This window comes from Abramis brama (genome assembly GCF_963993115.1).
Source record: "Abramis brama genome assembly, chromosome: 1".
Lineage (NCBI taxonomy): Eukaryota > Metazoa > Chordata > Actinopteri > Cypriniformes > Leuciscidae > Abramis > Abramis brama.
In genome coordinates this window covers 20,691,908-20,710,034 of record NC_139963.1, presented here as the reverse complement: position 1 = coordinate 20,710,034, position 18,127 = coordinate 20,691,908, and the positions used below count along the sequence as shown (strand labels likewise).

General features: G+C 39.2%; 1 protein-coding gene across 3 annotated transcripts in view; it reads right to left on the bottom strand.

The window, feature by feature from the left end:
• Positions 1-3,411: 3,411 nt before the first annotated feature.
• The window catches only part of usp43b (ubiquitin specific peptidase 43b), an 85,919-nt gene continuing 71,203 nt past the window's right edge, over positions 3,412-18,127 (bottom strand). The window contains exons 13-16 of one of the 3 annotated variants that reach the window (XM_084125440.1): positions 14,026-14,184; positions 9,077-9,235; positions 7,261-8,054; positions 3,412-4,069 (exon numbers count right to left, since the gene is read on the bottom strand). In XM_084125440.1, coding sequence (XP_083981566.1) covers positions 4,013-4,069; positions 7,261-8,054; positions 9,077-9,235; positions 14,026-14,184 — 1,169 coding nt within the window. In that variant the 3' untranslated portion in view covers positions 3,412-4,012. Of the gene's footprint in view, positions 4,070-6,303; positions 8,055-9,076; positions 9,236-14,025; positions 14,185-18,127 lie in introns of those variants that run through there. The other 2 variants (XM_084125439.1, XM_084125441.1) reach the window with 2 other exon arrangements.

Sequence of the window (18,127 nt, the reverse complement as noted above, 5' to 3'; positions counted from 1 at the left end):
TAGCCAAATCTGGCAACCATTACTGGGCCAGAGCTGGCTCACTTTTGATGAGCCGCTGCCAGAACACGGCCGACACTCAGCCGCATCGCGCTGGCTAACTGGGCTCAAGGCCTGGGCAGTCAAGATATGCCTTACTAGGACGCAGTCTTCTGTTTGAGAAGCACCCTTAATGATGGCTAAACGAAGCATCAAGGCTTTCTTCTCAACTGTATAGCAAAAGGGTTTTTTGAAGCTTTTCAAAACGGTGTACAGTGTGTGCCCATCTAGTGGTCATACAAATGCATTGGATGTAGCCTACCAAACTGCTGCTTCGTTACACCTGCCGGTTCAGTTTTGGTTATGCTACTATCTTTTAATTTCTTGAATGAAGATAACAGACATCGTCAAAAGTGATTATTTTACTTATTGTACTTTATTACTAGTACATCGTTAATGAAACATAAATTAACAAATTAAATCTGCGATCTGTTTATTTTACTGCCTATAACTATATTTCATAGACAAAGTTAATTTGGGCTTTCATGAAAAATTATGATGTATAAAACAAACATGTGGCCAATTTAAGCAAGGAAAATCACTTTTTGGGATTTGCTCCATATAAACCAGATATAGGCAGTCATGTGGTTTTCAGCTGAACGAAGCGTCGGACGTTACAAATCGCTTGCTTTTGGCAAGAACAAATCAAGCTCCCATACTGTTATGGACCACAGACACGGAGATATTACACAGCAACATTCCTTTTTCTGTCTAACTAGCTAATGTAACCAGACAGAATGTTTTGTAGCATAATAATGTATTTAAAACAAAAACATACATAATATCACTCACTTTAATGGTTTTACTGTACAGTCGTGCAGTTTTGGCGGATTCATGGCAGGCTATTTTTTTATTTGATTTTTTTTTTTTTTGGCTCAATTTATATACATTTACATAAAATAGAAAAACTGAAAAATTCACTTTAAAGAAGATCTACATTACTCAATTTCATTCATGGTGATAATATGAAGAATGTACTGTGGAAGATAGCTGCCATCTACTGGAAAACAAACACTTTTAAAATTAAATTTTCAACTACAGCCACTATAGATGGCAGCAGAGGATTACTCAATGGCTCATGTACCATTCCCATGTTTTTTTACCAATACATATTATAAATCATTATCATAACAATAATTTAACATTTTAGCATTTCTTTGTATTAAAGTAGCTTTTTTTTTGTGCAATTATGTCAACATTTTAGTCAAACCTGAACATGGTGTTGAAAGGGTGGTTCGCCCAGGGCGCCATATGAGCTAGAAGCGCCACTGCCCAGAAACAGTGAGATATGATGACAGGTTGCTTATTTTGCAGCACAGAGCAGAATGATTGGTAAAAGGTAAGTGAATAGAGCAATGAGAGATATAGATGACTTGATATGGATGATAATGGAAGTCTCTGTCTTGCAGGTGCAGGAGATCGTGGATGGCAGATGGAGACACACACCTCGCTGGATTGGAAACTAGGAGAGGAATGATGTTGGAAAATGATTGCTGGAGAATGAATAGGAGTCAGATAGAGATTATGGAGAATGTAGTGCAGATATGGTGACTAGTGACAGAGCTGGTGACCGCAACACATACAGTGCTGAAATGTGTTATTATTTTTTGACAGAAGCTTCGTAATCGAACGTAACATCACTACATTTTTTCATTTTATTTTAAATGGAATATTTAAGCATACTTACGGCTAGCAACCACAACTAATCATGAGGCCAGGTTATTGAGAATGTACATGGCGAGTTGTGGCGTGCCATGCCTCAATGTGTTGCATTGTTCAGTAATAAGTTAAAAATTACCATTTTAAAACAGGTCAGGCCAGAACAATAAATATTATAGCTTCAAAATTGAAACATGCAGTCATGTTTAAAACACAACAGTCTAGCAGTTTTGATGGGTCTCCATAGGCATAAACGCTAGAGGTTTTTTAATGATAACGACATTCAGTTGCTTCCAGTGAGGGGAGGCTGGAGAAGCTGATGAGCTGCTGGGATACTTCGAATATGATTCCAACTGGTTTTATGATGCTCTGTTTACTATCCTTTTATGATAAATGTGATCTAAAAAATCATAAAATCTAAAGCAAATCTAAATGCACAGAGTCATTAACAACAGCATGAAATCAATGGTTTGGGAACAGTACTAACTGTGCTTTGAGTTGAAAACAAAGACTGAGTTGAAAACAAAGACTGTAACCAAATAGACATGATTTCATAATGCATCTTTATCTTATATAAAGGAATAGAGCAATCCAGTGAAGAGGTATTTTTCTAGGCAAACCCAAAAGTTAGCATCAAACTGGTTCCCTTAACAAAAAATCCAAGTGATTTTTCCATTGGCTTTTGAATTATTTTTCATCATGATAATCTTCACAAAGGAACACAACTTTAATTCCGAAGCCTAAATACAATCGGCAGAAGTAAAAAGCTAAACAAAGGCTATGAACGAACTAGCTAAAACACGTTCGCCAACAGCAAGTCTTTATTGGGAGGGGGAATTAAATGGGACATATTTGAATAAAACGGTCCAATAGCTGGGTGTTAATCCTGTGGCAGGGCTAAATGACTCATACTGAGGAGGAGGCAACGTCTGAATCAATATCTCAGGATCCTTAAAAATAAGAAGACTAATTTATTCAGCTAAGTCATGCAATTCGATGTCTGCAGGACATGGTGGATAATCAAAGCTAACTAAGACTGTCTGTTAAATTTCTCTGCTTTAAATTCTGAGACAGAGTTATTGTCTTACTGTAATAAAAAAAAAAAATGTCAGTCTCTGGTCAAGATTTTCCTGCTATCAGGAGAAAAGAAAGCTGAAATGTTCATGATTTGCACATTGTGATGTATGTGTAAAATAAACTTCAGCAGGTGAACTTCTGTTATATATATATACAGACACACACACACACACACGTGTATATTTAATGGTATTTACAATTTTCAAAATGTTTTCAAATGATCTTCACATTTAGATTAAAATGTAACCCTTTAATTTAAAAAGACAGCATGACTCATTTGACAAATATATGCAATACGCATAATTGTTGTCAAGACAAACTTGGATGTTATAGAGGAGAAAACAGCAATGTCTAAAACACAATAATACTGCTCATGCACACTAGCAACTACGTTGGCCACAATGGTTTATTAATATCTGCCATTTCACAGCATACATTAGTATTGACATTTAGATTGTATTGCGTCATCGCATGAATGGTTAAGAATGGCAATCTTAGAGGCAGTGAAAGATTTATTGATCGAGTTGCAGATGCATCTGTTTCTAAAAACATATTAAAAACATCTTTAGAAAACTTGTGACAACGTTTTAATTTACTAGTGTGATATGTTCAAAGGAAGAAGGACGAAAAAGTCAGGGGTGGCGAGTAATCCAAGCTTTTTATTACTCAAAGAAAAAATGAACAAAATAAATACTGTCAGGGTCTCTGCCTCCACAGTCACATACACAGCAAAATAACAGTCTCTGTGAGTAACCAGTCTCTCCCTCTCCCCTGCGCTATATCTTTTCTCTACGCCAATCACTGGAATTAGAGACAGGTGGTAGTTATCATTCACTTGACCTCCTTATCACCGCTCATCTCCGCACTCGTTCCCCTGCTACAGACCTCGCTTTACCAAGCCCACCACACAACATACCCCCACCTCCCGACTCAGGCTGGGGAGCCCCCCCATTTCTAGAGAGGAAGTCGGCTACAGCCATCTGCACCCCTGGCCTGTGGACAACCTTGAATTTAAAAGGCTGTAAAGCTAAACACCAATGGGTGATCCGCGCGTTGGTATCCTTCATATGGTGGAGCCACTGGAGGGGCGAGTGGTCCGAACAGAGAGTAATTCCCATCCCATGAGGTAATAACGGAGGGTGAGGATGGCCCACCAAATGGCCAAACACTCTTTTTCAATGGTGCTGTACCTGGTCTCTCTGTTTGAGAGCTTACGACTCAGATACAGAACCGGCCACTCCTACCCTCCGACCACCTGGGACAGGACTGCACCCAGCCCCCCGTCCGACACGTCGGTCTGCAACAAAAAAGGGAGATCAAAGCTAGTAGAGTTTAAGAGCAGCCCGCCACACAGGGCAGCCGAATTAGCTCCGAATAACTAGGAATAAACCTTCTATAATATCCCGCCAGCCCCAGGAACTGTCGCACCTCCTTTTTGGTCTTGGGATTTGGGCAGGCTGCAATCGCAGGAGTCTTACCAATTTGGAGATGCACCTGCCCATATCCCAAGTGAAAGCCCAGATACTGTACCTCCACACGCCCAATTGCACACTTTTGCGGGTTTGCCGTGAATCCAGCCACCCTCAGCGATCTCAGGCCAGTGTGCAGATGTTCCAGATTACTGTGTATAATGATGTTGTCAAAATAAGAAGCAGCATACGCCGGAGGATTTTGTCCATGAGACGCTGAAAGGTGGCGGGAGCCCCAAACAACCCAAACGGAAGAGTAATAAATTGGTGTAATCCAAACGACGTTGTGAAGGCTGTTTTTTCCTTGGATAATGGTGATAAGGGAATCTGCCAATACCTTGTCGTTAAATCCAGTGTCGAATAAAAGCGAGCTGAACCTAACAGATCAAGCAGCTCGTCAACTCGGGGCATTGCATTCACCTTCCTGTAATCGACACAGAAACGGACAGAGCCGTCTGTTTTAGGTACTAAGACTATAGACCTTATGGGCGCCGAAACGAGGGCGCCGCCATCTTTAGAATATTGTCTTTGAACTTCCGTTTTTTGCGGTCGCTCTGTATATTTCTATGGCGCTGCTGCCCAGGAGTAATTAGATTTTGAAGTGGATTTACTTAATGTAAAGTTAACGAAAGTTATCATGAGGACTATAATGTTTAAAGCAGATGTCTTAACAAACGTCAGTCGACCGTGAAGATTTTAAAACTGTGTTCATTAATAAACACGCAGAATCGCTGTGAAAATACAGACCGGAAGTCAAAAGACAACGAGCGCAGCGCTGAAAAGGGGCGGGGCTACATAAGGTCTATAGGGCTCGTCCAGTCTCTATGTGAATCTTCTATTACGCCCCAGCATGGCCTTCAATTCACCCTGTACCACTTTTTTCTTGTGTTCAGGTAAACGATAGGGACGACTGCGCGCCACTGCAGATCTAGCTCTACCATGCCCCCCTCGCCACAACTAGCCTAAAGATAAACTAGGTGCAATGTGTTAGCACAAAGTGTGTAATGGCTTGCTTTATCTTGTTAACAAGCATCTCAGCATATATTTAATTACACATAATACATCCAATTAAAAAGTGTGGTACAAAAACTTAAAAACTCGCCCAGGAGCACAGGAGAAAATGCTCTTTCAGAATAAATGTCCTCCTCAGTTATAATTACACTCAACAACATTTATCATAATACATTGCTTTTTAAGTAGCCTGTTACATAAGCACGGCTCTTCAGGTTTAGTGCACATTAACAATAACATGGGGAGTCTAATTTCAGGTGAACAGTTCACATACAGCATTATCATATTCAGATTGGTTAGTGATATGAGGGCACAACATCACTCCAGAGGTCTGGAAAGTGCATTGGGATTATTATTTCATCAATTATTTAAAGTGTAAGTGGTGTAACAGAGTTAAGTAATATTACATGTCTTGCTTACCAATTAGACCCAATTAAGTTGCGGTCATATTTGTTCAGCAAATTTTGAGGTGAAATACAGCCATTTCTATCCAAGTGAGCTCAGCCATTTGTAACTTGAATGTGCGAGTGTGGTAACTTGAATGTGTTTTGAGTGTCTTGAAGTCTACGCCATTGCTAGGTGATTTCTCACTGACCCAAGTCATAAGTCCAACTGGTTAGAAAAGTCAACAAGCCATGCAATTTGAGGTATCATTCATCATATGCATGAGAAAAACAATCCAAAACCATTATGTCCCGATTATATTTCCAAACATATATTTCCGTGTTAAATATTGTTCTAAGATCCTGCCTTTTTTATGCCTCAATTTATCTTCACTTACAGATCTTCATTCATACAATATGAATATTACTTTTAAAATGAAATTCAGCACCTTGATCCTTTTTGCAATTAGTGCTCAATTTCCAGCTGATGCTTAAACGCATTGAACTCAGAGAGGTGCACGACATGCACGTCTGATTGTGCTTGCATAGTCCATTCCTGTCAGAAAACAAGTGAATCCAGCAAGGTACACAATGAAACATTTAGTGTCATTTGGAAACTGCGTGGGAGTGAGATCAATAAATGTTTAGGCTGTTTGTGGATTTTTTTTATCTGTGGTGAGGAGTGTGCATGTATATTCATGAGAAAAAAACTAAAACAATACACAGCCATTCTGTTCCTACGAATTTCAGTCTCCTGAGATCATTACAAAAGGCACTTGCAGAAATAAACATGACAGTTCCACTGAAAGCATAAAGCAGACTTACCTACTGTATCTGTACTGCTAATCAGGTAATTATTCCAGCAACTAGCGTGATGCTACATATCTGAAGGTATAAATGGAGATTTAAGAACAGGCTTTGAGATATGCAAGTTCAATATTGCTCATACCGGACAATAGACTGGTACAGAAAGACAGATTTGAGAGGGGAAACAAGCTCTGTTTCAAAACCTAGTGAGCTTAGCCAAGATAACCTTACTCCCTAGACCCTACATAGCTATCTTCTAAGGCAGCATCCTTACTGTAAACAATTTGGATGCTCTACATTGGCTGAAACTGTCAAACAAATGGGAGACTCGACTCGCAATTGATTTCAATACAGGTGACGTGAGAGGAACATACTGCCTCATTTCCAATCAAGCTGTAACTAAGTAGCACAACTGTGCCTTGAATTTGGCAAAAACAAGGTGCACACAATGCTTACTAGGTTTAGGAAAAGAGCAATAGTACAGCAATAGTGTGTAGTTTTTAAACGTTGCCAGATGCATAAAACATATATACAAACACCATTTCCCACAGTGAAGAAGAAACCAGTCAGAAGCAGGACTCGGGCACAGGTCTCTGTCTGCCAAGTGAAGTGCTGCTGTATCTGATTCTCTGTAGTGTTGCATAGGAGGATTTATCAACCGTAAGTCCTTTATGGGGGGCCGGCACCAACGTACTATTTCTTTGGAGAGACGAAGTCCTTTTCAAAGCCATATCTAGCCTGCTCTGAATACTGGACGAGCTGTAGGCGCGTTTTATATTAGCTGTGCTTGAACAAACCTGGTTTTCTCTGCTACTAACCATTTTATTGGCACTCTTGTGAGAAGTAGTGGATTTCCTCGCCTCAACTCCCTTCCCATTTAGAGTGCCGTTGGATAGAGAGAGTTTGGTCAAGCTCTTACTGGAAAGCGTTTTTCCGTGACCCACTTCCTTGCTGATGGCGGGAAGGACGCCATCTTTACTCCTGCTTTCCCCAGTGGCCGTTTGCGTCTGGCTGGTGTGAATCCTGTTAGCGGCAGCTGCCTGGTTCCGGAGCCGTTTTAACGTAGAGTCTCTGGAATGAGATGCACTGTTGCTAGTGCCATTGGGGAGTGCAGTAGGGGAACCTTGAAGCGACTTGCTTCCTTGAGTCCTTTCGTGCTCCTGCCTGGTTGATGTTGAGCTGCTTTTGGCCCATGAACCATCGCAACTGATACCATTAAGGTCTGATGCTGGTCTGCTCTGGCCTTCGGGTAGCCTGGGCGAATCCGGACCTTGATAGCTACTTCGCTCCACACCGTTGAGACTACTGCTACAGCTGGGGGAACTCAGGGAATCGTCCTTGCGAAGCTGGGCTTTGACCTGTGAAGGACTAGCCACGATGCTGACTATGGGCTCCTTGGTACATCGAGGCCGCCGGCCAGACTCAAGGTACTCCACCAGCTCGTCGTTTGCCAATTGTGGAGCTACGCTGGAGGGCTTTCTGCGTTCCTTGGAAGCAAATGACCAGCGCAGTGGAAGAACTTTGCTTGGTCCAGTCTTGGATTTTGAGTGGTAGCGCATACTCATGCTGTGACCCCGGACGCTCCGTACAAATGGTGTCGGCTCAACTACACCTAAAAGCAAAAAATGGAGGGCTAGTAAAAAAACAGTTTGAAGAGAAAAGTGATATGCAGAATCTTTTTTTGTGTGTTTGTGTTTATTTTATTGTGTTATTTTTGATAAAACAAAGTCTCACCTTACAATTTAATTTTCCTGCATATTTCAAATTTTATTTGCGAAATTTGCTAATGTTGTTTTGATGTATTGTAAAATCATAAATTTACATTTATTTATTTAGCAGACGCTTTTATATAAAGCGCCTTACAAATGAGAACAATAGAAGCAGTTAAACTAACAATAAGACAACAATATGCAAGCGCTTTGACCCTTCCCAGTTTAATAAATACTGTTAAAGGGGTCTTATTATTCTCTTTTACGAAGTCTTGATTTTGTTTTTAGGGTGTACTAAAATATGTTTTCATTCTTGATTGTTCAAAAGACTTAAAAAAAAAAATGTATACATATTTTACATTATTACAGCACCTCTCTCCCCAGTCTGGCTCGAACACGCCAATTTTGATGAAGCCCATCCTTCTGAAATACGAAATGTGCTGTGATTGGTTAGTGCACGTGTTTGGGGAATGTCCCACCCCTTCATAGTTCTTCTCTAGTGTAAATATTGAGGATGGTGTCAATTTCAAATCAATTTGAACCCGATTCAGACCCTGACAATGTTAACGAACAAGAGGATCGTGCAGAACGGATTTCACAGGACGTTTCAGAGTGGTTTGTTTTTTGTAATTTTCTTATACATTATATATACGATGTTATCCACCATTTAATCGAGATATTTGTCAGAAAACTATGGTAATACAAACAGTAATCGATCACAAAACCATGGTTAATTTTCCTAAGGAGCGGTGCACAGTCTTACAAAAGCAAGTGCTTACTAAATCAACAGAAAACAAGCTGTTCTCCATAAACAACTCAAAACAATGGAGCAGGTCACTGTACAATATGACTTCATTAAATTCTAAAAGAAATACCACTTATTGTTTTAAGAGGAGTAGTAGACATAAATCAAGAGTTTACTGACCATTATCTTCATTTAGAGGCTCATGAATGACAGGAACGTGTGGTGTTTGGGGCTCAGGAGCTGAAGATGAATTGGACAGCTTGCTAGTTGAATTGGAAATTCGGTTGTCTGCATTCAATCGGATGAGCCAGTGATCTGATATAGAGACGCTGGAGGAACCTGTGGGTCAGAAGTAGCCTAGTCAACATAAGGGACTTTAAGCAACAGCTGCTGATGGAACGGCAACGGCAGCCGGAAATAAACGGTTAACTGCCGTAGCTAAAGAGCGCAAAAATCACTAAGCAACAGTAACAGGATAATTTAATCATTTGACAAAATACAAATAAAGAAAGTGATTTTAAAAAGCAGGAGAGGGTTGCTTTGGGCATTTAATGATATACATAAACAATTACAATGCCACATACCATAAAACATAACATTAACCTTCTTAATCTTTCACGTAGTTGTCACATAGCCGTTGCCATTCCACCAGAGGCTGTTGCTTAGAGTCCCTATTACCCATTTCATGCAAGTCAGAATGCTGTTTGTTTTCTGATAATAAACTGAAATGCACATGTAGCCGAATCCTAGCATTGTGGAAGTGAGCAAACAGAATTATGGTCAAGCATTTTGGTTTAAGGTTCCTGAAAATACCAGGAACCCTGTTCTCATTTTGCTCTAGCCTTTGTATGTGTGAGTCTCGTTTCTATTAAACACCCATGAAGATGAGATGGAATGGGTCCAAACAAGTATTATGCAATGCATACAAATGATTGTGAGATGCTGGTGGGCTGCTGGTGCAATAACCTTTCAAAAATGAGTAACAGAACATGGGAAACATGCAGCATATAACAAATGTCTCGGACAGGTTGACAGAATCGATGCATGTTTTTATGTGGGAAGGATGGTATTTAGCCTAATGTTTTTGAAAGAAGTCATGCTTACCAAGGCAGCATCTATTTAATCAAATACATTCATTCATTTATTTAATCAAATATTTTCAACCTCTTATGCTTACCAAGGCTGCATTTATTTAATCAATATAGTAAAAACAGTAATATTGTGACATTTTCAGCATCATTACTTCACTCTTCAGTGTCACATGATCCTTCAGAAATCATTCTAATATGATGATTTGATGCTCAAGAAACATTTATTATTATCATCAATGTTGAAAATGTCACAGTGTCTGGTTTGTGTTTCCCCGGGTGTCCACTAGAGGTCTCTTCCCCATACTGTCACCATTACTTCTGGAACTGCATTTCCCACAATCCCTGTCTGGACTCATCACTGTTCATTGCACTCAGCTGTTCCCTATCACATTGTTAGTGTCTGTGTATATATACCCTGTCTGGTTAGTGTTTGTCACGGAGTAGTTGTATATTGTCCACACTTCTGAGGTCTATGTTTCTAGCCTGTTTCTTGTTTTGTTTATTTGTTTTTGGATTGATTATATGGACTTTGACCCCTGCCTGGATGACAACGATATTGGATTACCCTTAATAAATAATTACATACTGCTATTGGATCTATTTTTCCTGTTTTCCTGTGTGTCCGTGACAGAAAACAGTTGTGCTGCTTAATTTTTTTTTTGCTGTCCAGAAAGTTCAAAAGAACAGCAATTATTTGAAAAGAGTTTTCATTTTCTTGGGTGAACTATCCCTTTAAGTCAGCTATGGAAAGTAGGAACAACATGTTCTCTGGATCAGACATGCAGAGAGAAAGAGCTCTCGTATTTATGTGCAGGTTAAGCTGCAAAGTTTCATATTATAAGGATTGACAAATCACAAAGAAAGGAGAACTATTTGATGAAGTACATCACAAGCTTCAAATAGACATATTTGAGAGTTTATAAAGTTTATGCATAAATGCATAAATAGGGCACGTTAGTGTGGAGGTGAATCATATAACTTTGATCTGAGCACAACAACAGCCAACACTGAAGGTGATCGCCTTAGCTCCACAAACGTGAACCTGACAGATCAGTTACTTTATTTTGAACTGTAGCTTGAAGCGGTTCACAACTCAGTCGAGCTCAGACTCCACAGAACTTGTTGCTACTGTGAATCAATGGGAGCTACTGATAACAGATCCATTTTAATTACTACCACGATGGAGTAACCTAAGGCCTCTGCGTGACATTTCATGACTAATTACAGCACCTCTGACAATATCAATATTTATTATAATGTATGATTCAGTATATCATTGAAGAGCAGCTCACTGAAACATTGTTCCTATCCCATCTTCTTGAAACATACAAAATTTACCATTTACAAAAATATACCAAAATATGCACGTTTAAATGTGCCTCGCTGCACTATGGAAAATATGTTAACATACCTTAAAGGTACACTATGCACCTTTTTTTTTTCAAAATGTACAATATTGATATAAGGAGTGAGTACAGCATGAATCCATCTTTTTGTCTTATCCTGAATCACTATGCTACGCCTATAATAATATTCTGACTATTTTAGACCGGGCGTACAATGTTCTTCTGCAAGACGCATGCAGTTTTGATTATTAACCTCTGGTGACCTTCACGTGGCGGTCAAAAATTACTTTTTTTACTTCAATGAAATGAATGTACGATTTTAGTTCGATAATGTTTTTTCATTTAATATTTGTATTTTTACAGGATTTTATGGTACTAAATTAAATTTACGTAGTTGCTATAATCCATTTATTCAACTTTTGAGCATAGACCTGAAAATGAAATTTCCAACTGTCATAAATCTTGAATGCTTTGAAACAGAATTAAGTTTGGTCTTTTAAAAAAAGACACTTGCTTCATATTATAACTATACTACATTAGTCTTTTAATATGGATTTAAATTCAAAGCCATTTTAATTGCATTTACTTACTGATGAGCACTTGATTCATGCAACCAAAGCTGATGTTCTTAACTTACTTTTGTTCTTTTGATGTTCAAAAAATTGTGCTCAGTAAATTTTAAAAAAAGAAGAAAGAAATGAATACTTTTATTCAGCAAGGGTGCATTAATTTTTACAGTAAAGATTTATATTGCTACAAATGGTTTCTATTTCAAATAAATACTGTTCTTTTGAACTTTCCATTCAAAGAATCAAAAATACATTGATAATAATAAGAATGTGCAGCAATCATAATATCAGAATGATTTCTGAAGAATCATGTGACACTGAAGACTGAAGCAATGATGCTGAAAATTCAGCTTTGCCATCACAGGAATAAATTACATCTTAAAAATATATCACAATAATAAAAAAAATAAAAAAAACAGCTATTTTAAATTATAATAATATTTCACAATATAATAATTTTGTATGTATTTCTGATAAAATAAACGCAGCCTTGGTGAGCAGAAGAGACTTCTTTCAAAAATCTCTTTTTAAATTTTTTTTTAAATCTCTTAGAGATTTTTAAAAATCTCACCGATCCCAAGCTTGAGAACTCTCCTTGAGAGTGGTCTATGATTGTAATAAACATAGCTACAAAGAAAGCATGCAAAATACATTCAAATCTGAATCTAAATCTAATGATATGCAATAATGCCATTTAACCACAAAATCCACCAGCACTACAGGCAGATTTAAAAAAAGCTTAGACAGACATTACTGCATTCATCTCATATCAGTTTGCTTTCACCCTGTTTTTCACCTCTTATTTGCATAAAGTTGCATGAACACTGCTCGACTTTGATGTGCGAGCCTTCTCCCCCCATAGAGAATAAAATGAAAACGCTCAGCTTGCTTCAATGGAGATATACGGTTGTCATAATACATTTTTAGGTTATATAACTTTGATACTTTTACATGTCATTTCATTGTGTAGATTTGATTTGTTGAAGAATCATACAGCATGACTTTAGAGGACTGGAGAGGAAAGGAAAACAGTAGCAGAGACATTTGAGCAGTGACTCAGTTTTGTCAGTATGTGTGTGAACATGTACGAGACAAGCAACTCGAAACCATGTCTGTTCCCAGTGAGGCTAATCAGCAGCTCGTCCTTCCTGCAAGTGTTTTGTTCCTATTCCTTCACCAAGGTTATTGTTGTGGCAGCACAGGGATCAAGTACACTCTGAAGTGGTTGTTGAATACATTTATGTCATTTCTGTGTTCATATTTGGATTATGAAGATGTGGTTCTCAAGATGTTGAGAGAGAAAGATGTTGAGAACTGTGTAGAAAAGCCCTTGGAATCAGCAAGAGGTTGGTTGTGCCTTTTTTCTCATCATTGTAATGCAAAACATTGCCGGATATACTCTATTATTCAAAACTTTGAGGAAAGATTTTTCTAATGGTTTTGAAGGAAGTCTCTTATGCTCACCACCTGCATTTATTTGATCAAAAATATAGTAAAAACAGTAATATTGTGAACTATTACAGCTAAGCATTTCTGATACAAAAATAACTTAAAATATTATAATATAAAAAATACATAAAATATTTGAATTTGAGATGGTGGGATAGATACTCAGAGCCTAGAATGCATTATTTTGCATAAAATAAATAGTAAATAAAGTTACTCTAGCAGCGATTTCAGTGTTCTGTAGAGTAGAGGTTTTGGTAAAAATAAAATAAAATAAAATGAGTTAGTATTGCATTTTTAAATGGCACCCTTTCTAACAATTCCTCAAAAGAACAGCAAAGCATTTTTTTTCTTTGTATCGATCTTTCTAACAATGTAATTCAAAAGCAGTAATGTTATTTTCAAACTGTGGCAAGCAGGGCTGGGCCGAGAGCCGTGAGAGAATGGCGTTTTGTTTATTTTGATAAATGAAAGTGTTGAATGTTCGCCGATTCCCGCCTCCTTCTTCCCTTATCAACATACATTGCTACACAAACTCAAATGAAATGCTTAACAAAACTACACTACTACTTTTAAAGAATATTCTTGTACTCTCTTGATAATGCACTCTTTAGTATGTTTTCTGTTTGTTTGCCCTTGGTATGAGGATATACAGCAATGCAGATATGAGTGTTCACCTTGTAGTGAGCAGTTAGCTGACCAGGATGGAATGGCATCACGTCTCTGATAGAACAGGATATAAGCACCACGAGTGCACACTTCTCCCTCAGGCACCGGCTCAACAGTGCTGTCATCGTAGGCGTACCACTGACCGTCCACTGAGTTCCTGCAGTATGCTGTTCAAAACAGAGATTCATTATATTCAGAATGCAGTTTACTTCATGCTCAAGTATAGCCTTGCACGGGGGCCAGAATGACTTGGACCGTGGTATTGTTTTAATTTTAAACATTTACATACACATGCATACAAGTACTTACACTGCAGAACATTAATAAAATTTACAAATTTGTACGTAAGCATAAATCTAACAAAAATTAATGAGGTACATGAACACTACTGTTCAAAAGTTTTGGTTCTCTTACGCTCACCAAGGCTTGATTAAAAATACAGTAAAAACAGTAATATTGTTAAATATTATTGCATTTTAAAAATAAATAATAAATTTATTCATGTGATGCAAAGCTGAATTTTCAGCATCATTACTCTAGTTTTCAGTGTCACATGATCCTTTAAAAACCATTCTAATATGCTGATTTTCAGTTGGAAACGGTGACAGATTCATTCAGGATCCTTTAATGAATAGAAAGTTCAAAAGAACAGCATTTATTCGAAATACATATATTTTTGCAACAAAGTAGATGTCTTTACTGTCACTTTTGATCAATTTAATGCATCCTTGCTAAATAAAAGTAATAATTTCTTTCAAAGAAAATCATACTAACCCCAAACTTTTTGAACACTAGTGTGCATTTAATATAGATTTAAAATGATAGAAAGTGACTTACAAATGAGGAATATCACAAGTAATTAATAACAAGCCAATGATATTCACAGTATCACAATGCAGGGTTACAAGAGTAAACTAGTTCGAAAAATAACTTAGTATGCTTCTGAAATTCTTTAAAGTTTATGATGTTCTAAAACAAGAATAAAAACAGTTTACAAAAAACAGAATTACAAACAGAATAAAAAAATAAAATAAAAAAACTCTGTATAATGATATTTTTCTCCAGTCTCGATTAATCTCGATCCATTATTAAGAAAGGGGGTTTGCAGTGTAAATTAATTAGCACAAAATTCTCAGATAAAATATTTAGTATTTTGGCTTGTACGTTGAAGTAGCCAAATGATTTCAGCTTCAGCAAAGTTTCTTCTCTGACAGCTACTATACTTGGCAATTTCTGCAATTTCTATCCAGCAGCTTGAGCAGAAATGAGGCTGGAATATTTTTTCCATTCCTCCTGGGTGAACATCAGGAGCCATCTTGTGTCGCCTTTTTCCATGGTCTTTTAACTCTGTGCTTCAGTTGCAGTCAGATGGACGGAAGTGACCCGACCATCGCCTTGCATAATCTGAATCAAGCACCCTGCCCTAAATAGCTGGTGCTGAGATTTGTTTGGGGTCAATATCTCAATGAAATGTGAATCCTCTCCCCAGGACCCTGGATCTAGAAGATGTGGCGAAGTGTTCTTCCCTAATAATGATTCCATAAATCCGACTGTGATCTCACAATGTGCAACACTGCTAAACAACCCCATCATTTTGGACACATGTGATCTGTGGACGTGCTTAAAGGGACTGTTTTATTATTTCAGTAAATTTCAGATACTAGGCAATATTAGAGTTTTTTTTTTTTTTTTATCATTATCAGCTGACATTAGACATTTATACAATTTTTAGGGGTTCCAGTGTGTAGCGCTGAAACCTCTTGTAATTTTCAGGATTTTCAAAAATCGGGCAGACCAAACCGTAAGTCGCAGAGACTTGAAACTTTGAAGGATGGTAGTACCCACCCCGTCTACAACGTCACCGAGGCTCACCCCAATTGGCCTGGAAGTGTTGATACAGCGATCAAAAGTATGAAAGCGCTCATAAATCCTAAACCGTTGGTTGCAGGCTAAAGTGTTATTTTTGTTTTTTTGAAAAACATCTCAGGTTACGCATGTAACCTTGGTTCCCTGAGAGGGGAACTAGACGCTGCATTCCAGCTGACGCTTTGGGGAATGCCTTCAGCACGACTGCATCTGAAGCACGTGTGCAACTAGTCCAATCTTGATTGGTGCTGCGTCACCTCATGATGTGTGCCGGCATAAGGCGGAAGCTATAAAGGGAAGCCAGCAACACAACAGCATCAGCTTTGATAGGCTGAAACAAGCCGCTCCCAGGCATGCGGGATGTATGGCAAGGGGACGCAGTGTCTCGTTCCCCTCTCAGGGCACCATGGTTACATGAATAACCTGAGACATTCCTTTTCGAGGGAACTCGTGCTGCGTCCCAGCGGACGCTTTGGGGAAACTAAAAACCCACTTCGCCATGCTGACAAATGCCTATCTTGGTGTGAAACTGTATAGGCACGACTCAGGATGAAAGCACTTGAGACCCACAGGTCCAGGATGAAAAACCTTATAAATGTGTGCAGGGCTGACCAACCTGCTGCATCACAAACATATTTGAGGGAGACTCCTGACAACAAGGCTTTTGATGTCTAGAAGATGAAATGTGTACAGATGAAGCTTCGGGCTCATCTGTACCATGGCATCCAGTCCCAGTGGAGCTGGATGCGTGAGGGAGAACCAGAGTGGAACATGAGTCGTTTCTTGTAAGATGGAAACCGGTCCACGTCCGCCTCATTTATTCCACCATCTAGGGGTGGAGTCTCCATTCCCCGGGCCTCAGCCCCTGCCTTGATAGGACGTCTGCTCCCAATTCAAGTGCCCAGGGAAATAAAGTGCTCTGAGAGAGAGCAGTCTGCTCCTACCACAGACCCTGAGTCGAGAGGCCTTCCATGACCGCTCCCCACCCTATGAGGGATGCATCTGTCGACACAGTCTTGCGATGACAGGATGCTTCCAACACTGGGCCTTGGGACAGGAACCAAGTCTTCTTCCACATGACCAGGGAACGAAGGCATCTGGGTGTAACCTTGATCGTGCAAAACGGGTTGCCCCTTGGGGAAACCCCCTGGTCCTGAGCCACCACTGTAAGTGTCTCACGTACAGCAGGCCAAAAAGTATCACATTGGATGCAGCTGCCATGAGCCCTAACAGTCTGCAACGAACTTGTGTGGACACTGAGATATGCGAACTTGTCGCTTACCTCCAGGGGGACTGCCCTGAGAGGTCTACGCTTAGCGTCAGGACCTCTTTCCCGAAACCTTCCTTAAGAGAATAACAGCTGATAGTGCAGCTTCAACCCCCAGGCTTTTTCATTGAGGGGGGGCACAAGCCACAACCCTCTCCTCTTGTTCCACTACCAGAGCCTGCTCGGGGTCGATCACTGAGGGAAGTACCCCGTTGAATCGAGGCAGACGAGAACCGTACCTACAGTCTGCAGGACCCATTGGATCACGTTTGTGATCAACCAAAGTTGCCAAAGATCAACCAGACATGTAAACATGATCTGGATGAAAGGAAGAATATAATATATTAACACAGGCATCTAACTTCTCAAAGTCAGATGAGCATCATTTAATTCCTCAATTAAATGCAACCAAAGACCAACCAAACAAACAAATATATCATATATATATATATATATATATATATATATAATCTATATAATAATCCCATAATATATGCAATGCCTCGGCAAACGTGAGATCCCAGCCACCCATTCTTTATTGCATAAGACTTTCTTCCCTCGAAAAGAAAGTCCACAGGAGTGGAGCTAAAACTCCTGATAGTGCACACTTCTCTCTGTACACATCGGGAATTTATGAATGATCAAAGCCCTCTCAAGAGCAGACTGTGCGCTCTCCGTTCCCAAGCAACCACACACAGATTGAGTGTGTCAGCTCCCATAATGTAGCGTCGGGCACAGATTGAAGCTGCTTAATCGTTCTAATGGGACAGACAACACCAAATAAGACTGACAGTTTTCACACAGAGTGCTTGCTGAAGACAGAAAGCTGATACAGAAAGCAGTGAAGCAGCACCAATAAAGATTGGACTAGTTGCACACGTGGCCAAGTGTACCCAAAAGCCTATCATTCCTAAACGAAAACTCAGAACATTGCGATATTAGGTGAACACATGGGACACGTGATTCTAAACAAGCAT